The sequence below is a fragment of the Lonchura striata genome, chromosome 5, assembly GCF_046129695.1.
Source record: "Lonchura striata isolate bLonStr1 chromosome 5, bLonStr1.mat, whole genome shotgun sequence".
NCBI classification, from domain to species: domain Eukaryota; kingdom Metazoa; phylum Chordata; class Aves; order Passeriformes; family Estrildidae; genus Lonchura; species Lonchura striata.
Window position 1 is genome coordinate 61,629,123 of NC_134607.1, and position 26,171 is coordinate 61,655,293.

The 26,171-nt window shown below is 38.9% G+C and overlaps 1 protein-coding gene across 18 annotated transcripts in view; it reads right to left on the reverse strand.

Moving 5' to 3' along the window:
- The window catches only part of MAGI2 (membrane associated guanylate kinase, WW and PDZ domain containing 2), a 697,856-nt gene that overhangs the window by 178,108 nt on the left and 493,577 nt on the right, over positions 1-26,171 (reverse strand). For 13 of the 18 annotated variants that reach the window (XM_077783658.1, XM_077783653.1, XM_077783651.1 and 10 more), the window contains one exon: positions 6,114-6,170. The exons of the other annotated variants lie outside the window; for them this stretch is intronic. In XM_077783658.1, the coding sequence (XP_077639784.1) occupies positions 6,114-6,170 (57 nt within the window). The remainder of the gene's footprint in view (positions 1-6,113; positions 6,171-26,171) is intronic. 18 annotated transcript variants of the gene reach the window in all.

Below are 26,171 nucleotides of genomic sequence, written 5' to 3' on the forward strand. Positions count from 1 at the left end.
TGTAAATTTGAGCAAACCTGACCAGCATGTTTAATAACCTCTTGCATATCAACATCTGAAAACACAGAATAATGCAACAGACAGCAATGTCTTTGTGACAATTTTTTTTTAGCTCATCTGTAACCCTTAACTGTTGAAATATTCTATTCCTGACTCACAGACATCATAAATACACAGCCTCACAGAATGTTCCAAACCAGCAGTCATGGTGGTTGCGTCAAAATCATAGTATAAATATGGTATTTCACTTCTTTTCAGTATCAAAATGACGTAATAAAGCACCAGTCAACAAACAGCAGAGATTTTGGAGAATGGCAGGTGACCAAGGAAACTATGACAACAGCATTATAATAAATTTGTCTCTCAAAGAGCTTTGGAAACTGTACAGGCACTTGGATTGTTAGTGTAGCATGTTAAATATGGGAGAAAACTCCCCAACATCTTCAGACCCAAATGATGGTGTATTAAGCTGGGCTCACTGCCCCACTAATGCTGTTACAGCTCCAGGAGCAGACTGAAGAGCTGCCAGACTGGGGTCTGAGCAGAGCAGGCACCCAAACACACACACATCCAGTTTTGTACACCTGCAGGCACACACTGCTTTGGAGGGCTCACTCTGGAACATTTAGACATATGAAGCATGATTTCATAATTCAGTGGATGGTTTCACAGGATTATCTTTTTAACACAGACATAGTTTTTTCCTCCTGTGGAAATAACAAGCTAGCAGAGAATGGCTCTAAAACAAATGGAAAGCCAAACCAAAAGGAAAAAAAAAAAAATCTTTGTAAGGCACTGACTGAGTCTGTACCCTCTTACTGAAGAATATATTAAAGTTAAAGGTGCAACATTGCATTAACATCTTTAAAACCTTAAATAACCTCAGCTAGAAACAGCACTTCACTTTTTGCAGTCTTTTTTTTTTAATGAGAACCATGCTAGAAAACAATCTGATTTAAAGACTTTGAACTCAATAGTTTTAAACTTCTTTGATAAAAGAAAATGGAAAAAGCCAACAAAAGAAATAAAATCCTGCCAGGGTATCTGATGCTAACATCTCTATAATTCAGTTTCTCAGACGACAGAAATCTACCTGATTTGTCTCTTTAAACTAAATTCAGCTGGATTTCCTCAAATATACTTAAAGCCTTTAGTGTGACTCACTTCAGTTTAGGATCTAGGGAAACAATTGGTCTTGGAGGGAAAAAAAAAAAAAGAGAAACTGCAATGCAGAAAATCACAGTTATAAAATGGGAGTTCCAGCCCATGATATTCTGGAGTGGAGGTCAGGTAAGAATGAATGATCACATGAATGAAAGCAGGGATGGTACCTCCTGCTTAAAGCCAGGTCTGGGGAGTCTCAGATCTAACCAAATACTGCGGCATCACTCTCTGATCAAGCAAAGGAAAAGAGAAACTGTCCAAAAAACTTGTCAAAGAAATATGCCCATTTTACCAAGGCCATGTTCACACTCACACAGATGGTAATTGTTTTTTAAAGCAACTAGCCAGTGATTGTGTAGCAATTGTGATTATTAAAATGTGTGCCCAGAGCCCAGGTGGTTCTCCTGGCTATGGTGCAGGCAAACAAAACACTCCTGGGTAGGACACCAGCCTGGAAAAGGAGCTGCCCTGAAGCTGCTTCCTGGTGGCTTCAGAGCAGGACCCTTGTGTTGTGGGCAGAGCTAGCCACAATGACTGTCACCAGGCTGCTGGAAAACTCCCCTTATAGTCTTCTACTTGCTTTGAACTTCTGATAGAAATTTGAAATGAAAGTGGTCCAGCTATTTCCTAGAAAAGGCTCATAAAAATGTATTTGAACAGTGATAAAAAAATTCAACAGATCTTGATTCCAAAATGCTATAAGAAAGTTTCTGCTTGGGAACAGAACTTCAAGAGAATGTTTTTACATCAAGCAGGGCCTTTTATAGATGCAAAAAAAAAAAAAGAAAAAAAAAATATCACCGTTTCAAAACCTGGTCAGGTTAAATTTCTGCAAATCCTGTCAATTCTGGGCATGCATAAATATGTAAACTGATGATATAGAAATGTGCACTTTCTTATCACAACTGTACTACAAACATATCTGCATGAGATAACAGCGGGACAAGTGACAATATCAGACTTTGTAAGTATTTGTTCTTTCCAAGATTATGTAATCCAAGATAGTTGAATTTCACCATTCCTTGTCTGCTGGGAGCACTGCTGTGCTGTAGACTATCCAGCCCCCTGCTAGCAGAAGGCCCTACAGACCTTACAGAGCAGCCACAACCCATCCACTCTGCTGTTTTTTCACACCAAGGAAGGTCTGTTATTGAAACTGCTCTTTGCAAAGTTGCAGATAAACCACATGAACAGAAATATTTCAGCGTCATTCCCCATCCCCACCCCGGCTTTTTAAAAAAAATTTCAATAAAATATATGGAAATTAATACTAAACTTTTATAATTAAAACTGAAAATTTAAGATGAGTTCCAGAGTCTTAAACCCACCACCCAAATAATGAACACCACCAAACTGCAGTGTAAGAATGCAGGTCTTCCGAGCTAGATTCAGCAGGAGCAAGTTAAATCAAGGTTCAAACTGCCCCACTTGGCCATTTCCTCCTGCAATTCCTTGCATCAAGCACTTTGCAAAAGAAGCAAAAACATCCCACAGCCACAAGTCTCTTCTACTCTGAGCCATGCCAGAGTACACAAAGTTCTGTCCTTTGTACTCAAGGAAGAAAGAGCCTAATTGAAAGATACTCATACTCACATAAGAAAAAAGACAATACCACAGTCTATATGAACAAAAAACCCAAACTGAAATCACACAAGAAACCTGGATTTTAATGTGTTTGGATTTTCAGGACTACATTTCTATCATCCTAGCAGCACTATTTAACTGTCTCCTTTTCTTTGTGTGTGTTCATGTACTGAAATATATTATCTAGGCCAAAGTTTTGTTCTGTCTCCACATGTATAATAAGATTTAGGAAAACAACTACCACATGGCAATTTTTTCATACCTGAGGTTTATTTCAATATACATTTCACACTGGTATGATCACAGAAAAACCAACCTACTTATAAAAATCCAAGTTTTCTTCAAAGCTCAAATAGAATGCAGACTGAGATTAACATTTTAGTTTCTGGTTTTGATTACTTGGTGGCCTAAGGATAATGCTGTAAATTAATTAATATATATACAGCAAGATGCAAGTAACATTAGTCTGAGCAAGGACACAAGTTTTCAAGATACCTAGAAGACCTGAAGTGTCTCTGAAGGGACCGAATATGGAGTCAAAAAACCAAAACAGCTGTAAATTCCTATTCACAGTGACAGAAAAGGAAACTGGACAATTTAATCCCTTGTATGTGTATATTAAAACTGGCAATTGAGGTTTAAACAGATTTAAACCAATTTTAACTACCACACTACTACAGAGTAGTTGAAACAGGTAAATAAAATCAAAAAGCAGATTGTGCACTATAACTCTAGAGAGTCCATCTTATAATAAACCCAACAGCTAAATAACAAGGTTTTGCTGATTCTATTGCCTGATATCCACAAAAGGTGATCTGACCTGTGAGTAGGAATACTGTTAATTAATCTCATTCAGCAATATGCTTAGAAGTTACATAGCAGCTAGCATTCAACAATATTAGTATAGTTAGCAACTTTAGTGTAAAAGTAGCTCTAGCCATCAATTATTGTAATTCTTAATACTATTCCAAGTGCTCTTCTGTAGCAGGCTGAAATAGTGATTTCACAGTACAGTTAGCTAATAAAATTTTCTTCTTGATATTGAATTTACTTCTCAGCTGGAAAGGTGTAAAAGTATACAGTTATAATACCTTCCACAGCATTAATGAGACAGTTTCCCTTGAGCTGTGGTAGTAATATTTGTGGTTAATTTTGTTTTAGAAAGTTATAAAAAGAGTTTTAGTTTATATTTTTGCAGAGGTTAGGAAAATCACTATGAAGAAAATCAAAATACCAAGTGCTTTGGACAATAAAAGGTTTTTTTCTTGCTGTCTTATCTAGGCATGTGGAAAAGAGCTACCCACAATGCAGGAGAACTTGTGGTCATTGGCATATTTACTTGGTTTTGGAAGTTATTCAGAATTTCAATGAAAGCTTCATAGAACTTTTCTGTAACAACAGTTACTAGGAAATCTGGTTTAGGCAAAACGTAATACTCTCAAACCCACACCACTTGTACTTACAATGTAGTGTAAGACCGTGCTCCAGGCAAGGTCTGAGACTGAATCCACCAGCCAGCCATGTTCTTGCCTTTGGAAATGCTCTAAATGATTGCTCTGAGGCAGCTCAGGTGTTACTGCTCTAAGTGGGAGCTTTAGATACATCCTGTGCTTTTGAACTGATGCTGTAACCCTTAGGAAGAAGATTTAAGAACAGGTTCAGGGGGTCTCCAGCTGCTCAGGAGCCTCCAGCCATTCCCCTGCCATCCAAGCCAGTCTGGGCACTGCACACTGTCCTGGTGTTAGCATTCAGGAACACACATAAGCACGGGATATGATTCTATGCAGGTGCTTTTATTGAGGGCTCTGGGAATCAGGGGTCCAGACCCAAATCTGACTCTGACATGGCTTTCGAGCTGAACGTATTTTATATTCTATCGTTATATAACTTACATATTAATTATTAAACTTATATTGTTCTATTGTATACATTGACATGAGTTTCTCATGATCTTTCTTAGGTCCCTGACCACAGTTTCTCATGATTATTCTTATGATTAAACAGTAATTATATTTAATTATTAAACAATCATCACATCTAACAATTATATTATTTATCATGTACTAGCTACACAGGTGCAGTTCTAGCAAGTACAAGTTCTTCATGTGCTTAGGGTGTTTATTTTTCCAGGGCCTACTAAGCTTATTTTTCCTTTTAACCCTAAATCCCCATGATTTTAAAACCCTTTTACTATCACTGGGAATATCAGACCCAGTAAAACCTCCCTCTTTCTATCCCATTCCTGCTGCCTCTCTTCTGTGCACACGTGAAACTGGGAGCCCAGCACCACAGCATCCACTATTCCATTCCATCTGGGAAAAGCTCTCCTGGGAAGCACTGGCTGCCCCTCTGCTCTGGAAAGGCACTTACCCTGAGGAAACACCATTCCTGCTCCCAGCCTCCCCCCCAGCATTGGAAATCCTTCTGGAAACATCCTGAGAAGCTGGACTAGGAGCCAGTCTTGGTCTCCTGGAACACCCAAGCCCATCGGTGAACCACTGCATACCCAGGTGGCAGGTAGAGGAGAGGAAAGGCTTTCACAGCAGCTTCTTACAATTTCTGTGTGCTGAAGGAGATTAAATGGGCAAACATTTCTTCCTACACAATGCAATGAGTGTAGAAATAACCTGAAAGTCTGCCTACAGTCCAGGGCAGTCATGCAGACCAGATGTAGACAAAGCCATTGACTCTCATGCTAGGAAATTGAGTTATTATGTAATAAAAAGGCAGATGCAAATTAATTCTACGTGAAGGCAGGTTAAAGAGATCAGAACTGTTTTAAATGGTTTATTTTATAGATGGATATACAGAAAATAAATGGAACATGGTTATCTTCTGCACATTTAAATAGGAAATCCAAAGCCAGTGAATTTAAGTAATGGAAATAAATTTTTTCTATAAGACCTGATTAACTGAGCACCAAGCCTTAGCAGGATTTAAAACAGGTTTAGTAATTTGTAAATATAATGAATATTTGGGATAATAACAGAAGGAAAAATATCCTTCAGAGTGAGGTCCTATCACAAGCTCATGAAGGTTAAGAGGAAACTTCCTCTAATTAAAATTAAACTTTAATTGCCACTCCTGGGCTTCCTGTGCTTCTCTCTGAAGCACCTGAAATTGTTAGTGTTGATCAGCAACAGGAGTGGCTATGCTCATAACATTCTGCAAAGCAAGACCACTAACCTAAACCCTCCACAGATTTCTGTACAAGTGCTGTGATTTCTACTGCAAGAAATTGCCACTAAGAAAATTGTGTGTAACTCTGTGATTTGGCAGCATGTTGTGGATTGTCTGTATCAGACTTTTGCTGATGGACTCTCCCTTCCAGGCTGCTAAAAGAATATTCACCAATATCACCCTACCAGTTACAGCAAGTGGGAAAAACAGACAGGCAGCAGACAAGGAGACAGGATGCATCCCTGCAAATAAAATGAAAGACAGAATTGTGGGCTGAGTTGCTTTGATATGTTTCCCTCAGATTGTCCCGAATGATTGTCCTTAATAGCAACAGGGCACTGGAAATAATCCTTTAATTTTCAGAATAAATTAGACAAACCAGGACATGGAGTTTAAAGGGTTCTATAGCTGAGTATTTGTTGTGTATGCAGTTTTGAAATAATCACATTGAAGTTGCTTCCTGATGGCTGTCCTTTGCAAGTGACAGAAACTACATTCCAGAATCAATTTTTTCAAAGAAAATTTATGTATGATATTTCAGTCACTGGAGATTAGCTACTTGTATTCTTATGACAACATGAATGCATATTATTCAGTGGAATACCTACTCTGGCAAAGGGAAAACTCACTGTTGCCCCAGAATCCTCCTACCATTTCAGTAGATTAGCATTATTCTTCTCACTTCCTATTATAAAATGTTTCTTTATTAACATTTCATCTCACTAAGATATTCTAATGTACCTCAGCTTTCAATATTCAACCAGCCTGAAAATTTATTATGTTTTATTAACCACTGGCAAAATACATAAACCACTCAGATTCCCAGATAAATTGTGTAACAAAACAACAAAAATAATATTATTAGTACCAATCAAATTCAATAGTTATGACAACTAACAAATTCACAAACCACTTACACTAAGAAGTTTGTATGTGCCTGTTTATTTTCTCCTTTACAATGTTTTTCTAAAACCAGGATATTAAAAATTAAAATAAGTTCTTTTATAAGGACAAATCAATAAATTTGCAAATCCCAATACATATTAGTATTCATATTTTTGAAACAGCTTACTACAAGCTGACATTCATGGTTGCAGGCTGTCAGGACTAGGTTTTGGGGATTTTTTCCTCAGTGACAGTTTTACTTCCTGATAAATAAGTACATTTTATTCCTTAACTAACTGCACAACACACATCTTGTATAGAATCTAAACTGAACATTAAACAAGAACATCCCATTCTTGGGAAAGCAGGGCTCATGCATCTTAGGATACTTTTAGCCAAACATTTTACTAGCAAGCTATTTGAGTTTGACTTATTACATGCTGAACTGCTTTAGAGGAGCTGAGTAGAAACTCCAGAGACAGCCACTAATCTATTAGTGTACACACACATCTTCTCCCACAAACTTTTATGCAATTAGGCCAGGCTATAACTTGAAATATAAGTGCTCATTATCTTAGCTACACAAATCTTTAGTTAATTTTCATACACTATTACGGAATATGGGTCAACCTCATTATTTCCTGTCTACTGAGGATAATTCCTCTTCCTGTTCATAAAAGCTGAATGTCATAACCTATGAATTAAAATACTTGCCTTGTATCCTAGCTTTTATTATTATTACTACTACTTATGCAAGTTCCACTAGAAACAGGACTTTTTGTTCTCTGCCTACGAGTTCAAAGCCCAAGGTGAAACTTCACACTAAAAATTATATGTGATTAAACTGGAACCTGGCAGAGACACAGACCCAACATGAAGAGTTCAACTCATTAAAAAAACATCAGGCAGGCAGGTGCTCAGCAGTTCTGGTATGACTGAGTCACACAGCAGATGGGGGTGAATAGTAAGGGGCAGATCTTAGCTGGTGTGCATTGCCTGAGCTCTGCTGGCTTCAACAGAGCTGTCACAGTTCACATGAGAAGAGATATGCCCCTGACTACTGCACACAAAAAAGCAGATACCCATCCATGTATGTGACTTCAAAACAATGGTAAAAGGCACAATACTGTAATAGAGGGACAAAATTCCACCACATCTTAATATTTCATAAGGTAACTCAGTTTGCTCAGTCAAATGCCAGACTTTTTAATTCCTGCTTTTTAATTTTTATATTTTTAACATGTTGATTTTAATTAATAACTCGTTGTTTGGCTGCAAAAAGCAAAGACTTTAGGATATAAACACCTTAAACCCAGTGTCACTCCTCTGCTGGTACAAAGTGTTATTAATAATCAGAAGAAAACCAGTTTTACTACACACAGATTTACAAGAGTATTCCACCATTGATATCTTTCTCGTGGAATGTACAGGTGTGGGCAGGCATTTACAAAATGAGCCTTTTAATTCCTTTCCAAAGTAAGACCTAAATTAAAAAGCTAATTTTCTGAAATTTTAGGGTCAAATACATGTTTTCCTCGATATTCATGTGGGTCTGTCAGCTATAATAATCTTATATACCCTCTGAGAGGGGTCTTGATTCTAAGTTTTTGTCATCCTGGTAGCAGCATGCATGCTTCATCTTCCCAAAGTACAAATATTTGGGATGCTAAGTGCCATATCCTGTGCATTTCCCAGGCTCCTGATGTTAGATAAGGGGGTACATGGACACAGAATACTGGTCCTGTGTGGAGTATGTTGTGTAAAGGGAAAGGGATGCAGCTGTGCCTGGTCACCAAAATATTGCCCAGGAAGACTCATGGCAGCACAGGCTGCGTGTGACTCTGAACTGGCTGCAGAGCATCTCTACAGCCTTCCCCTGTGCTTGTGGATCCCAGATCCAGCACTTGGTGGGTTTCCCATGGGAACATGGTGGGGCTGAGCTGAGACAGTCAGAGAGAGGAGCTGAGGGTTTGTAAATGGCAAGAACATGTGAGGCTCAGCACATCTAAAGCTGTTCACAGAGGACAAACCCATGCCCAGCCTGGGCTGTGCTGCTCTAATTGGAGTCACAGGGTGCCTGACAGCCTGAGCCTCCTGCAGCTAATGGGACTTGTAGCTGAAATATGATGATTCAACTGTGAAATTTCATCACTGAGTATGATCCTGCACCATACCAGTCCAAATGACAAACTCTGAAAAGCGAGTAAAAGTTTTGGAATATGTCAAGTTTTCTTCTCAATAGGGTAAATTGGCACTGCTCCTGGTTACAGTAAGCCAGGGCACTCTGGTCAGTGTGATCTAAAAGCAGATACTGCTCATGGCCACATAATGAGCCAGTGGCTGCTGACAGATTGAGCTGATGTCCAGCAATTTTTATTTGTGCAATGATCCTGTTCTACAAATTCTTAATATTGCAAAGATGGATACAAACCCAGACTGATTGTGAGCATGGTGTGATGCAGCATTGGGCCCACTGTTTGTACTGACTGAACCTCTTCTCACTGACTTACTGTGCTTCTTAATTAACATGACCTTGTAGGTCATTATTTTCATTTAAGGGAAATGCATAATGAGCACTCTACTTAGTCATTCAGAAATAACTGGAGCCACTTAAAAGCAAAAGAGTTCTCAGAGAAGCACCTGCCCTGCTGTGTCCCACAGGCCTGAAACACGAGTACCTTTCCTGCAGGATCAGGGATTATTGGTTTTGACTCTGACAAGAGAAGTGGGTTTGAAGCTTCAGATATTGTCTGCGGGGGCTAATTCCTCCCACTTAAATTATGTTAAGGAAGCATCACTTAATCAGAGGCTGAGGTCCAAAGCCTCTCTGCCTACTCCCCTCCATGAAGTTCAGTCAAAAAAGTCTTTGGCACCCTGGCATCCACTGGAAATGAGCCTTATTTTCCCTACCAAACCTCCAAAAAGTCCCACTAGCCCAGGTGTGGGGATCTGCAGGGCTGGCCTGACACCCCTTCTGACCACCTGAGCTTCCATGGCAATGCTGCTTCTGATGCCCAGCTCATTTTCCCTGCCTAACTCACAGACTGCCTCAGCAATCCTCAGTCTACATATTTTTAGTCCCATATAGCTTCCAGCTGCTGCAGATGTTTGCTGCCCTTCCTGGGAACTGTTGGCCCTGGTCACAGAAGGCCCACACAATTATTAAGAGGGATAATGCCTTTTAAACTCCTTTAACCCTCAGTATGAGGAATGCCAAGGTCAGAGAATGGTCTACCCTAAGTGATTTCTCTCTTGGGAGCTCTTCAATTCACCAGCATAGCCAGCCCCATGCAATGCACACAGGGGACACAGCAAGGCCAGGTGTGGGGTGACTGTGGGGAAGGGCTGGCCAGTGTGATTTTACTCTGTGACATTCCAGCTGCAGCGAGGTAAATCTCACCCTTTCATTCATAAGCTCTGCTCCTTTTGTCCATATGATGCAATTTCATATGGAAGTCCATGTCTTGCTCCCCACATTTAACCTCAGCAAATGCCTGTGCACACACAAGCAGGAACACCCTGCATCCCTTCACCACAGCTGAGAACAGCAAGTGGAGGTCAGGAGAGCCCAGCTCTGACTGTAACAAATCATTACTTCCTTTTTTCCTGCCCAAGCCATTTAGTCTGTTACCAATTATACTCTGTCCTTTAGGTACCCCACCAAAACCATCCCATGGTTGTTCACATCTCTGACTCCAGCTCTTCTTCTGCTGCTCCTAAAATTTTTGCTGAAGAGGACAGAGAATGCAACAAGTCACAGTCTTGGCTTCCTCTGAGAACAGTGGTCTTACCTGAAACTTCACCCCCAAGTGAATAAAGGAGAGTAGAGGACAATACTCCTCACTCAGAGCAGAAATTCCCCCTCACAGAAAAGGTTCATGTTCAGACAGACCAACTCAATGGCAAGACATTTAAATTTTCCAGCTTGTAGCAGGGAAACCTATTGGCATCCATCCTGTCTATGTGCCTGTGTTGATCACCACCATCATCTCAGTTACAAGATTGAAACAGTGTGTTTTGATCCTTCTCAATTCCAACATCCTACTATGGCCAAGAGACCAAAATGTTTTTTTTTCCATTTATAATGCATTCATTCTTCACATCCCCATGAATCAGAGATGATGCCATGCTAATAGCCTCTGTTGGAACTGTAAGATTGAAAGTAGACAGTCTGTGGGAGGAAAGGTTGCAGGGTCAAGCATATTACTCTCAAATTATTCCAAAATGGCTCTGCCAGGTCAATTATTGCAAGCTATTATGGTACCTGTCTCCTCTGTTCAGTTAGATTGAGTGCAAAGCCTCATTTAAATTATAGATGAGAACAGCACAGTAGTTACAGACTCTACACAGAATTAATGACACACCACAATGCTTAAGCAAATGAGTTATTTTATGTTCACGTATAAAATGAAAAGAAGTAAGGAATCATCTAAGAATTAAGCTACTCAGTACCCTGAGAAAACAAATACTTATCTTCTGGATGTTCTACTAGTGTGCACATTCACCAGTTGAAAACCAAGCAGTAAACAGAATTCAACACTTACTTGGAAATCCTTAACAGAAGTATACTTCAACCAGTCTGACAAAGTGAAACAAACCTGATAATTGCTTCCTGATAGTCTACTAAATGATAAACATGAGACTGTAAAGGAACCGTCTGGTACAGCATAAACAACAGCTCTGACCAATTAAAAATGTATATTACCATGACACAGACTTTCATGTGGTGGAATAACATAGTGGGTTTCTATCAAAGTCTGTCTCACCAGAGATCTGATCAGAGACAGAGATCTGATGAAGCTAGACAGGGAAATATGAGCATCCAGTGCCAAGACAGACCTTTCGAACATCAAGAACAACAAATATTAATTAGATGTCCATTATGAAACTTCAGCATTTTGCACCCTTATAAAGGTTGAACTTCTATACTGTACAAACCAATTTGCATTTCTCACATCATCTTTTTCACTTGCACTCTTTTGATGATATCCCTAAGTTTTAGGCATGGTGATTTTTCCTAAATGTCTTTCCAGCTAGTCAGAAAGGAAGATATCAGAGAAGAGACAGAGAATGTTGATTATATATTCCAAGGTACATATTTTAAGGTAGCAACTGACTTTGATGTGTGGCTCAGCATTTCCATCTGCTGATATATTTCTCTTAAAAAATATGAACTGAAAGAACAGCAAAACCCCATCAAGGCAAAAGAACTAATTCTGATCTTGCCTTCAGCTTGCCCTTGACTTCGGCGCAAAGTACCTAAACTGTCCAGTCATTTCATGCCCTCCAGCCTCACTAAACTGAGCTCTTGTTGGTGGTATTACTTTCCTCTGCATTCTTGGCAAACAGTCAGACACGATTCTGCTTTCCTTCCTCACCCAGATACACTCTCAGAGGTGACATGAGCCTTCTGCAGGGTACTGGGTTTCTAGATGGCAGATAATTATTGACATTTCACTGAGATCTGAGTGGGGAAGGTTACTAATGTATTAGAGGAGTGATGTGAGGCTGTCTGAAGGGCAAAGAGATGAGATCAAATTTTACTGCTATAAAGGATCACAGGCTTTGAAGAATTTTTCCTTTTCAGGGGTAACCAGAATTATACATTAACTAGCATTGTCTTATTTTCAAAGAAAACCAGTCCCTTGCTTTTGTTATAAACAAAAGCAATTCTACATTTTTCAAATAATTAATGTAACCTTCCCTAAAAACTAACAGCTCCATGGAAAGAGTATGGATCATAGCTACTCTACACATACAAAATATGTGATAGAGAAACAGCTTCCAGTGAAGTTGGATTCACTGACAGGTGTAAATATCTTTAAGCAGGAAGTATCTAATTGATGGGTTTGGAGAACATGGGATAGAGCTTACCAGGGATTGGAATAAGGGGATAGTGTGGGGTAGGGATGCCCAAGGGATCTGATCCTCATAAATCTTTTTGCAACCCTTTTTGGGTATGTATAGCACAAAAAAAAAGTGGATCAAATAAGTTTCTCTGCAATTTTGCAAGTTTCATAATGTGATTTTATTTTTGGCTATCTAACCTCAATAGATAAAGGGTTGCATAACTTGCTCCCTTTCTCCATTTCATAGCTGGTGTGTTTTATATTGGTGCTTCTGATGTGGCTTTGTTTAAGCTGTAAATATGGAGATGGAGGCACACTTTCTGGAGCTATATTTATTAAATCTCAACTGAGACTTTCTCAAAGGATCAAATGCAACTCAGGACCCTGCTTGAGCTGGAAGGAAGTGGGGAGGCTTGGGAAATGGGAGAAATCCCAGATGCACCTAATTAAAATTCACCCACCTCTCTGAAGGGAAAGCTGGCATGAACTTATCTCTGAAGGGAATTATTGTCCCTTGGGATCCTGCACCCTCAATTCCAGGACTTCCAGGCCGAAGAAATAAATGCTGCCTGTCAATATAACTTATATTTGCTAAGAACTCTGCAAAATGTTACTAATTTTGCCTTGTCAAAATGGGTATTTCAGAATAACAGGAAAGTTGTCCAGCTCACATCAGTCAGACTATCGATGAGTAATGACAGCCTGGAGGAGTAAAACCTGAAGATTAAGGACATTGCACTGCTTGATGATTTTTCATTTCTTTTACAGTTTTGAAACTGACACTGACTTCAAAAGGCATTAACAACCCCCCCCCCCCCCCCTTCCCCCCACCCCAAACAAACCCAACCAGAACTGGTTTTATTTAGTACTTACATACTTATGTATTAAGTTTCTGTTTTACACACTTGGAAAATACATTCTCACTTAGGACATTTCATTTTCTTCCTCATATTACCACTTTCTATGCAAATAGTTGGTATATGATGACAAAATACTAGTGAAGGTACTTCAGTCCTATGACAAATATCAATTAAGTGTTTTGAAAAATATCATGCCTTCCAGTGGCACCAGAAAGATGGCTACACAGTACCTGAGAAGGTGCTCCTCAATTACTAAAACTCCATTTTAGTAGTGCTTTGAATCTCTGATAGGCTGACTAGAAGTTTAAAGAATTTAATATTATCTTTCAACACAATTGCTGTTGTGAAAGTTTTGTTAGATGCTGAAGAAAAACTACTTTCCTTTGACCATAACTCAACTGTAAATTAACTCAAAGTCTATGATCTTCCTTTCAAATTAACTTGGAATATTTAGTTATTGCTCTTCACAATGAGAATTTTTTCTTGTCTTTAAAAGAAGCAAAATTTGTTCCCATCTTAGAGGAAATGCTGTTAGAAAACTAATATTCTTTCAAAGAACTTGGGACATATTAAAATACACACATATGTATTGTTAATAGCATTATTTATCATGTTAAATCACAATTTTAGTGGTCACCTGAAGCTAATAGAACTTAAATTTGAAGGAAGACTATAGGTAAAGAAGTGGGCTGAGCAGGTGATAGCACAAAGCACAGTTACTGAGCTTAAGACATCCCATTTTAAAATAAACTTTAACTGCTTAAGGATTTTTAAATCTTTAACCACTTAACATAAAACTTATGTGCTGGGTGTCTGCCATACTAAAGGAGACCAGGAATTCTTCTTAATAAACTCATGCAGTTAACACATACATTGATTCACACAAAAAGGATTGGATTAGAGTGGGTAACACCACCTAAATTTTGCTCTTTCCTCATCCCTGGATGCTTAATGTTGAAAAAAACCTCTTTATATTTGAATAAATTTATCTTGGGCACAATTATGAATTTAAGAGCTGTATAAGTTTACTAAGAGCTTTCAGAGACACATCTTCCACCTGAATTCTACAAGGAACTGAAATGAATGTTGGGATACATGGTGTGCAGAACATGCCCTGGGATTTCACTCCAAATAGACAGCAAAGGGCCTGGAGAACTCAACCAGGCTTATGAGTAGTTTTGAATTTTGTGAAGGGGTATAGCCCATTGAATTTAAAGAAAACTTGCTTGTACAGATTGGCTTCTCCCCCCCAGCAGAGTTTCCCAAGGAGTGTGTGGGGTTTCAGTGGCATCCAGCTGCCTCGGTGCCTGTGGGCTCAGGAATGTGCTGGGAGCTCCCATCCAACACCACGACTCCTGGGACAGCTCTCAGCTCCTTAGAAATAAAGCAAGGTGCTCCCTCAATGTGAAAATGAAACAGATACTTTTCCTCTAGAATTAGAATTACTGTCAAGTTACTCTTTGTAGTCTTTCTAAAGACTTCTAATTGTCTTTAAAGTCTCAGTAAATAATGGAAAAAATACATTTCTAGATTATAAGATAACACAGCACAGCAAAGAGACCCAAATCATCTTATAATTACAAAGCATTAAAAAGGCATGATGAAAACAGGAGTGGCCTTTCTAAAATCTTGGCACATGCCATGAGAGGCAGTTTTATTGGCCTCAAGAGGCATATAGGACCATAGAATCATACAATTTCTAACTTTCCAGTAAGTTGGGAAAGACCTTTAAAGTAATCAGGTCCAAGCATTACCTCTGTACTGCCAAGTCCACCACTAAAGTGTGTCTCTAAGTGCCACATATACGTGTCTTTTAAATAAATTCAGGGACACCTCTCAAAATTAGTATGTCACAAGAAAAAATTTCAAAAAATCAGAGGAGAAAGCAACATGAGAAGGCTCTAAATACATGAAGAATAATTTATGGAAAACTTGCCTTTCTTTTAAATGCATGAATTTTACACTACTCTCTAACACCTATAGATTGGTTTTCTCCTTTTTTTATTTGGATTTACAAAAATTATTTTTTATTGCTTGTATAAATAGAATTTATACAAAAGATACATGCATGCAGTGAGGAAGGCACAGTTCATACCACACAGATGCTAATATTGTCTCAGCGCTATCAAAAAGAAAAAGCTCTTTTTCAAGAGCATGGTGCTACAGAGTGCCTGAGAACTTGCACTGCTGACTTTCTGCACCAACAATTCTGTCTTCTGGAAGATGGAAATGGATTTTCCTTTTTTTAAATGTATGAAGTACTAGAGTGCTGTTTGTTCTCTGGCTTGTAGGATTTACTAGAGCAAAAGAAATGAGAGCTTTAGTCAAACGGGAAGGCAGGTGTCCCTCTTGAGATTACAAAATCAATCAGCTCTTGTTTACTGTACAGTGACAGAGTCTCCTGCTGTGGCTGAGTTGCAGAGACTGTTAAAACACTGAACAACATTACCATAAACCTTATCTAGTTTGCTGAGTGAATTGGGTTGTCCCCTGACACACAAGTTGCTTTCTCATTGCCGTACAGTTGAGCCATCAATATTTCAGTCTGGGGTGAGGCAGGCATACAGGACATGATGGGAAGGTGTCCAGAAAGGCAAATGTGGATCCTTAGAGCAGAAAACTGCTTTCCTCAGCTCCCTAAAATTCACTCCTTGGAGTCTGGAGGAATGAGGGCCCAACACAGACAAGGAACTAGTGTTATCCATCAGTCATTCTACTCTCTTTGCAGCCACTTCTGAATAAATCCCAATTCTTAGGGAGGAACTGGAGCACTGAAGATGTTGTAATGGGTGGAGAGAGCTCTTTCACACTCACCACGTCAGCCTGTGTACTGGAATGAGTAGGCTTTGAGTACAGTGGTGTGCCTTCACCTATGCCATAAATGTTATGGGATTCAAGGTGAGTCTCATATCTCTTTCATAATCTCAGTGGAAATTATCACTGGGTCAGGAGTGCCTGAAAAAATCATGTGTCCTCCAACAAATCATCAAGACCACCTTTCACACTGAGATTAAAAACCCCTCACTGACCTATTTTATATGGCAAAAGTGGGGACCCTAGACTTACACATCTGTAAGGCTGCACAGCCAAATAGCTCTACAACAACTCTAATCAAGGTGCATGTACTTCACAATATTTTTATTTTTGTTCACCTCCTTTTTAACTCAAATTTAACCAAAAATTCCATAAAGCATTTTTCTTGATTCAGTTTTTACTGTTTGGGACAGTAAATCAGTAATATTTCCTCAAATACAAGATTTTTTGTGAGGAAAGGTAGCTTCTATTGCTCAGTGGACTAGCTAATAATGCAGAAACATAAGCATGTATCACTCAGGGAAAACTGTAATTCTTGTTTGCCCTATTAACTAGTTTTAGTCTCCTAAGTGACAAGTTCAGACAACATATTACCATTATCTTCCGTGAAGTGTATTAACAAAGACTGCAAAACTTGATACAGCAAGTCTACCAAAGCATAATAGTAATGCTTATAATGCAATTACTTAAATGGGTTTTTTCTCTATTATTGACAATATGGCATACCACCAAGCGCTAAAAATTACTAGACAGGATTTGCTTTCCATTTCCAGTTATTTTCAGTTATTTATTTCTTAAGGAAGACTCTACCTCCAGTGTTTTTAACAAATACACAGTCTTTTTAAACATAGTGGATTCTTCACTGAGAAGTCCACTGTGTGTGCTTTTCAAATAGAAAACTTTCTGGATTTGATATCTGCTTAAACCAGAGCTGTTTATAATGCTAGAAGAATTCTGGTTTGTTGTGATGTGTAACTAACCTAGAAGAATTGGTTATGAAATATCCCATATGCCCAGGCATGGAGAGCTAGGTCCATAAAGCAGGATTTAAGAAAACATGTTGTTCAGGGCTACAGAATCTGATATTGTGCATAAAATGCTTAGAGCAGAATTCACAATGTGGCCTTGTCAATATCTCTGTACTCAATGTTCACTGGGCATTCCAAGGTGCTCTGCCCCAGAGAGAAAATCCAAACAGCACAAACTACCAGCTGTCTGCCTTCTCTGTACTGCTCAGGACAGTAGAACTATAACAGTGTCTGAAAAACTGAATGTGCATACAGAATTAAACTAGATTATAAAAAAAATATTATCACATTTCCAACTAAACATAAAACTTTAAACCCAGTAATTTTCAAGCCTACAGCAAAAGGTGAATTATAATACATTCTCTATAAAATCAGCTTTTTCAACAATAAGATCAGGAACAAAAAATAAGCTCTTAAAAGTATTGCCTTGGTTTTATAAACTAAAAATAACTATTTGTTAACTTTAAAAAGAAAAAAAAAAAGAAGAAAATATTTTTTCTGCTTTTTTTTTTATTCAAAAGAAAAATTTTCCTTCACAATTGGACAAATAACTTGATATTTTGTTTGGTATATGTCATGGTTTGACACTGGCACAATGCCAGTGCCACCATGAAATGCAATCTCTCAACTGAATGCTGTGAAATGCAATCGAGAACAGAGCAAAGCAGGCCCAAGCTTAATAACGGAAAAAACTTTATTAAGCTACTAGGATAAAAGAAAAAAAAGAAAGGAAAAGAAACCACACAAAGATCAAATGAAAACCTTGCAAAGCATTCCTCCTCCCACCACCCAACTCCAACAAACCACAGTGAGACACAACCTGGACCCCAATCAGGTTTCCACTCTCCAGACAATCGATACTCAGGCCTTCGAGGGAACAGAGTCTCTCCTGTGCCACAGACCCCCCAAGAAACACATCTCCACATCCTGTGTTTCCATGTCACACATGGCACCGCCTGGAGAAAAAATTTGCCATGGTGACCTTCTCCTTTCCATGCACAGTGCTCTAACCACCAATGCATGGATGGACAGACTGCTTTTAGGATTTTTCCTTTCAAGGATGCCTGTCAAGAGGGGGGAAAAAACAACAGTTCAGTTTTTCATTTTTTGGGACCACAGTCCCCTCCCAATTTTCCCCTGGGGCCGAGGCTCCAAGAACAGAGATCTTCTTCTCTTCTCCTTCTTTGAGAACAGGGGGCACCACCACAAACCCCCTAACTTTTCTCTGTTCGCTCCACTTCTGTCTTTTCCCAGCTGAAGCAGGTCTCTGCTCACTGGCATCCTCCCAAAATACAATCTCTCTTGGAGGAGAAGATTGGTTCAGTCTGTGGCTACCAAGGAAAATGTCCAGCCAAAAGCCACATCGTCATTCCCTCCCATCTAGAATTTCTCCTTCTAACATCCCAGGGTCCAAGGTGTCCCTCTTCCTCTCTTTCAAGCCAAGGAGGAGAAAAATTTCACAAAGCTTTCATTTCTCAGGCAGGGTTAAAAGTCCTGGCTTCCAGGATGGCTCAATGCCCAGTCTCCGGCAGCTCCCAAAGGGAGCTGGGCACCTTGCAGCCCCTCCGCTCTTCTCCTTCCCCACGGTGAACTGCCGACAAGCCGCTGCCGCTGCCTCTTTCTCTCTCAAGAGAGAGAGACTCTGGGGGTGGAACGGAGACATCCTAGATTTCTCCACCCTTCCATCTGCAGGGGCCAGCTCAGTTCCAGTCCCTCCACCCTTGGCCCTACCTCAGTCAGGCCATGGGCCTTCCCCTCCCCACCCAGCCCGGCCGGGCAGGGGAGAGGCTGCACTGCGGCTGACCGGAACCAAAGAGAGCGAGTTCCCCCGGGAATTCTGCTTTTAACACCTCTGTGTTCTCAGAGGCGTGTCCACCTTCAATTGGTCAACATCCAAATTGACCTCTTCCTTCCAAGAAAATTCTTTTTCTGTGTCAAACCATGACAGTATACGTAACTATAAATATTCTGTATCTATTTATGTATTATTTTGTAAGTATTTTTTTTTTCCTTCAATAGTCTGAATCACAACATTTTGAACTGATCTACAGAGGAGTTATGAAGTCTTTTTTACTACCTTGCAGATTCTATAGATTTCAAATTTCAAAATCTAAAATGAGCACTAAAAGAATCATATTGGAAAGTCTGCTTTAATTTTTCTGAGCTGGCGTAAGTCCTTCAATGTTTTTGCTCTAATTTTCTTCTTGAAACTATAAAAAAAGAAGACAGGAGTTCTTTTTAACTAATAAAATGTCCTTTACACAGTTGCTGTCCATCACCTTCCCTAGCACAACTGGATCCTGGCCTTTTCCCCAGGACTTCCACGACTTGATTAGATTTGGGGTTCTGAGACTGCAGAGGAAAAGGACATCCATCACCTCCAGACAGCCTATGTAGCATGTGTTTTAATGTTAACAAAGCTGACTGCAGAATGCTATCCACAGTTCAATGGCAACTATGCAGAGGAATGGATTAATTCTTTAGACAGAGGAAGCACAAAGAGTGGTGAACAAAAAATCCTGATTTTAAGAATAATGCTACTTTCCTTATTTTAAAACCATTGACAGTGCTAGGATTTAGTAACACTTTGTAATTTTTCTCTATTGTCTTTTATTACAGAATTAATTTTGTCTCATCTAAGCTAAAGAACACAAAGGGAATTGTGAAGGGGTACCTCATACTCATAAATGCTTCTTGCATGAAGATGAAATCTAAAGGAGGAATGTAAGAAGTTAAGATTCTAAATACTAAAAATATTCAAAGAAGCCTAGGGATTATTTATAAACCAAATGAAATCAACTGGAAAGACTATGAATACACTATGTATATTTCTTTTCTGAAATTTAGTAGCAAGAAGCAGTATTTGCCACATGTAATCACCATGGTGATTGTCTGATCATTATTAATTACAATCTTGGTATAAATTATTGGCTGTATATTAGGGGCAAATGAGATACAAATCAGATCCTTCTAATGCCCATGTTCATATGTGAAATATACTGCTTCAATGAAGTTGTGTTTCCTACAGTGTTAAAACCCAGTGGAAAAGTTTAGAGCCATTCCAAATACTGGGTGACCAGGTAGTATAAAATATCAGCTGGTCCAGAGGTCATTTAGAACAAGCTGGCATATATTGACATGATCTTGCTGGATGAAATGTCTGATTATTCTCAAAGATTAGAGGGAAAGGTACACATCTCCATTGAAAAGCTGGGTTTCAGTAGCAGAAGGTGGAGGGTAATGCTCTGTGGGGTGCTAGCAGCAGGGTAGGGGCAAACAGGTGCAGTAAATTTAACAGCAGTGATTAATATTTTTTTTTTTTTTTTTTTTTTTTTTTTTTTTTTTTTTTGTGGAGTAGACTGCATTAACATCTCAGACAAGATATGTTCCATACACAAAGTAAGCATTTGGGTTTACTGGGGATTGATCAAGGATGAGGGAGTTAAAATTCATGTTCCTTTTCCCAGTTGTTTGAAGATTTGGGGTGAGAGGTACTTCAGCTGGCCTATAAGCTTATTTTTTGTCATTATATTTCTTAGCATTCATCTGCCACTAAACAGCCAGCATTTTACAAGTCATTATAACAAGAACAGCAATAAAACTTTCTGTGTCACCTCCTCTTTAAGAGAAAGTTTCATGCCTCCTTTCTCACAGATGTAGCTATTTCCCAAAACAAGGCCTTAAGTCCCACTATTATGCTCTGCTTATCTGCATTCCCTTCCTTCCTTTGGACAGGTCCCTCTAAGTTTGTTTAGCTACCTCTCCATCCCATTTTCCTCCATCTTGTTTTCCTCCACCCCATTTTCCTTAAAAGAAGAGTGAAATTATTTTTCAAGTGTATGAGGGAATATATCTTAGTTTATATTTATTAATAATCAATTGTTTCAGATGTATTTCCATCAGGATTCCTTGATTTTTATTGAGGTGACAGGGAGAGAAATGCACCATATGACTGATCTTGGGATTCTCTTTGCAGTCCACATATAGAAAGCAGGCAGGATCCATTTAGATGGCCAGAAACGCTATGGATGCTTTTTCCCCACCATGTAAATGTAACCAGGCAGCCAATGACAAATTCAAGTTCACAGAAGAGAACAGAGAGATAAGCTCATGCACATCCAGTCAGGCCAGGGTGAAAACTGAGGTTCATGCCTCTCTCTGTTGAAGGCTTAATTCTGCTGTATCAGAGATGCAGTGGGTACCATATAATGGATGAGATGAATTTTAAGTGGTTTAGACTTGGGGACATACTGAAACCTTCAAAGAGAAGAACTAACAGACATATTATTTCTTGTGGAGTGTTAAATTTGGTGGCAATAAATCTAAGCTATGTAATTCCAGCATTTCCCACTCTGAGAAACAGAAAAAGTCTAGCATTTAAAGAGAAATGGGTTCTAAATGTAGCCACAGTGAACCTCATTTTTGTGGTTTATGAAGAAAAAATTACTTCAAAGTGAAGCAATATTCTGCATTTGTGGTAAGTAAAAATCTATGCTTGAATGCATTGCAACTGAAATACACAGGACTGTATTCATCATCACATCTGATCATGATTTCAGCAGGAACAGCATCACTTTCTCTGGAATTCTGCCAGACCCTAGAAAATATTTGGCATCTGAAAACACCCAGCAAGGTGAAGGGTGACAGTTTCAGGAACACAGTTACAGAATCAGATGTGGGAACAGTCCCCATCTATGTCAGTGAAAGGAATAATCACATTCCAACAGAAACTTCCTTGCTAGGCTTTGTTCAAAGAATAAAAGCTGTCAGCATTATGGCATACCAGTAACAAGAAGAAAAAACTGACAGGAAAATCACAAAGTTGGCAGAAATGGTATGTCTGTGGTTCCTGCTGACAGCACTTGCATCTATTTTCAATGAGAAAATTGAAAAGTTTCCATTTCATTTAGGAAAAGGTCAGAATCATACAAAACAGATGATGAGAAAGTTCTAGCAATCAATGAAACAGGTCTTCCTCCCCAGCATAAGCTTCAGTCTATGGACTCTTGAATGGGATTGTAATAGAAACCTACTGAATGGGCTTTTCTGTGTCCTCCTGGGAACCCCTCCAGGACCTGAGCATTCCTTATGCAGGTGTCTCATAATTCAACTCCCCTCATTTCTGCCCCCCTCGAATGGCTGCAGCTTGTGGGGTCTCTCCAGCCCCAGCCCACAGGGAGAGTCTGCCCTTTGGGTTAAAAACATGTCCCCTGGCTGATCCTGTCTCACTTCACACAAGTCAGGTACTGACTGGAGAGTCACAAGAGCAGGGAGAGCTGTGATACAATATTAGGAATGCATTTATGTATTGCCTTCTGATTTCAGTTTCTGCTTCCAGTGAAGCCACATAGCTGCTTCCATCTTCCACATCACTCACTTTTTAATATCTTAAAAGACCTTTAAACCCTTGCTGACTATTTTCTTTTCACTTTTTATAAATTGAAGTAGATAGAATAAGGCAGTTTATCTGCTTTCCTGTATCTGAAATACAGAAGCTCTGCTTGGCCTAAATCAAGGGAAAGGCCATGACACACATGTGGGTGACTTTGGATTACCTGATTGGCATAGTGCAAATGTGCATCAAGGCAATACTAATTACTACTGAGACATTAAAAGTCTTTTGCTATTCTTCATTCTAATCCCAAAGGTAAATTGTTCATAAATAATATTTGAGGTTAATACAGCTATGTGAATCTCTATACAAATATTTAATCAACTACCAATTCAACTACCAGATAGAGCTGGTTTAACTGCTGCTACTTGGGCACTACTGGAGACTTTCCCTTGAAAGTCATATTTTCCTTAGACTTTAATACAGAGATATAATTAATGGATAGCTGTCACAGCTGCTCTATCTGGTGATTCACTAGAAGATGTCTGAAAAATAAAATGCATTGCAAAATTGCCAGCTGCAAGTGGCAAATGGGAAAAACGACATGTTACATTATTAAATGAAAAATGATTGACTATTCATTGTAGGATGCATTCAGATGAACACTAAGTTACTGCATTAGAGTTCCTTGTGGTAAAGAACCTGGTACAAAAGGCCTGGTTTTCAAAAATCTCTGTACTTCCCTGTCAGAAGTTTGAAGGACAGGTCTGTGCTGCAGGTTTAGGTGAGAGCCAACAAAACATGTCCTGTCTGTGCATTTAATAAAGCTGTTTCCCCATTCCAGGATGCCTTTATCAATCATCTGATGAAGTCTTTTCTCTCAGGAAGGTGACACCCTGCCTAACTGTATTTTTAGATACTCTGTAGAAAATAAAGCACTGGGCACTCCTGGAGAGCTAAGAAGAAACTCAAGGTACATTCAAATCTTTGCTTGTGCACCAGCTTCAGACACGATTTTGCCAGATAACAGTTTCCCTCATACAGATGCAAAGTTTAACAAGTTAACTCTCACCATCTTTTGTAGTATCAGAAAGATTTTGGAGCAGCTTTCTACTGATAAATCCCCCTGAAATCTGACAATAGCCACAAGATGTATTTTGGAATAGCAAGGACAAAAGCATGTGTGGGTTCAGACTGCTCCTTGGGTGTGAGGAAGTTCATGTATGAACTGAACTGACACACGAGCTTAAGGAAGGACTAGATGATTAGGGCTAGCTAGAGTTCAGGACAGACAGTAAAGTAAATCTTTCCAGTAAAAGATGAGAGTGCTTTCAGAATTAAATTGATGCAAAAAAACAATTTTAAAAGCAAAAAATATAATACAGACATCACTTACCCCCCTCCCCACCCTAATTTGCTGTAAATTGCACAGCAAATTTACACAAATATCAGTGTATTGATTATCAGCACTGTAACAGGAAAGGTTTAATTTAACAGCTCAATAACTTTGGACATGTCATTACATAATAGCCAAGCAGGCGACTCTCTTTTGCCAACTGCCAAGCTCTAATTTTAAATTTATATTGTTTATTTTGTACAGTGATATCTTAAGTGCCTGAAAAGTTGATTTCAATTAGATGGTGGATTTCTGAACTGATATTTCAAACTTCTAGGCTGATATGTGCCTTTTTCATAGTCATGATTTTCAATACGAATTTTAAACAAAAAAAAGGTACTGGTAAGGATTATCTTCATGCAGTAAGCATTCATCTCTCTTTTTTTAGAACAAGACTATAGGTTTTCTTTTCTTGGAAAGTGATAATCCTGAAACGAGAGCATGTTAGCTTGATAAACAATGGTAAAGTTTTTGTTAGTTTTAAACACCCTAAATACAAAACATTACCTTGAGATGATGGAATGGGAAGCTATCAGAGCTAAAATAATCCTTTAGGTTTTAATTAGATCCACTGAGTGGAAATCTACTCTGCATAACCATCACTGTAAACAGGCTCCTTCCCTACAGAAGGATTTTATGGCTTCCTGTCTAGTGAAGACATCCTCTGTCTGAGGAACTCCATAAAGAAAAAAAAACCCAACCAGGAGCTAAGGGGAAAAAAGTAATTACAGAGAGAACAAAACAATTTACATACACATAAAATAATTTCAGAATAATGACATCTGCAGTTCCTTGTACCTCACTGGTCTGTGCCTGGGCAAAGGCAGAAATCCAAGGGCAGGCTACAGAAATAGGGCCTTAGAGTTTGGATAAACTCCACAGAAAGAGGGATGATGGGCAATGTCTAATTAAGAGACACACAAGCAGAAAAGGAGAATTTAACAAATAAAAATAGTATTAAGGAAACACATGGGCAGAAGTGATTAAAAAGAAAAAATGCAGGAGAAAATAGGCCTGGTTTACGATACACAACAAAAGGAAAATATGTAAATGTTAAACTGCTATAAAAAGAGAGGATTAGAGGAGAATTTAATAAATTATATATATAAAAAAATCACTGTTTCCTTCTTTTTTCATTCTCTCTAGTATTTTTCTAATTAGCTCAGCACTTGTGGCTTTCAGTTTTGTGCTTTTAGTGATTCATTTATAGTGGGTTATCTGGGGCATTATGTGGTGCAAATACTAAATAACCATGATTATAATTGGTTAATAGCCTAAATGCCATCAAACATGGAGCTTCTGACACAATGCCACAATGCAGAGTAGCATACACCTGTTACATACTAATTCATCATCAGTGGTCAATCTCAAATATTTCAGCAGTCACCACTGAGGAAGATAAAGACCATGGTGTATAGATTTTCCTTCTCTAAATAGGGGCCTGGGTTAAGTCCATGACAGATAATCTGTGATATAGAACTAACATTGCTTACTCCTGAATTAACAACAACTTCAAAGTCTGATAAAGAGTCTGTATCTGCAGAGCTATCAGCCTGACATCTTTAGCATCTGCAAAGATTGCTTGAAGGGTGAAGGGGGGAAGAGAGATGGAAAAGTAAATAGGATGAATAGAAATGAGGTAAAGAAAGGTTATGAGGATGATAAACAGTTTAAGAGCTGAAGTAGCCCTCTAGTCTAAAGTAAGAAAAGTTGAGCTTTTTCTACACATTAAATTACCTCAAAAGAGACAGGTTTAAACCCTGTTTCTGAAGATATATCTAATAATACTTAAAGAGAAAAAATATCCTAATAAATCCATGACTAAGAGTATCTGTAGGCACATAAAACTGTTAAAGCTGCAAAATCCTCTTAAAAAAGCCCCAAACCAGACGTATTAATAGCATGATGTAGTGTCCTTGTTGTTCCTGTAACCTTGTGATTGCAGTGACATTGGCAGAGCATCAGCAAATGCAGCTATAAACTTCTCCACGTTGAATACATTTTACATTCCCTGTTGGCGTGGGGATTTCCCAGTCTGAGATCTGCAGGACCAGGTGAGCTGGTTTTGAGCACGGGGTG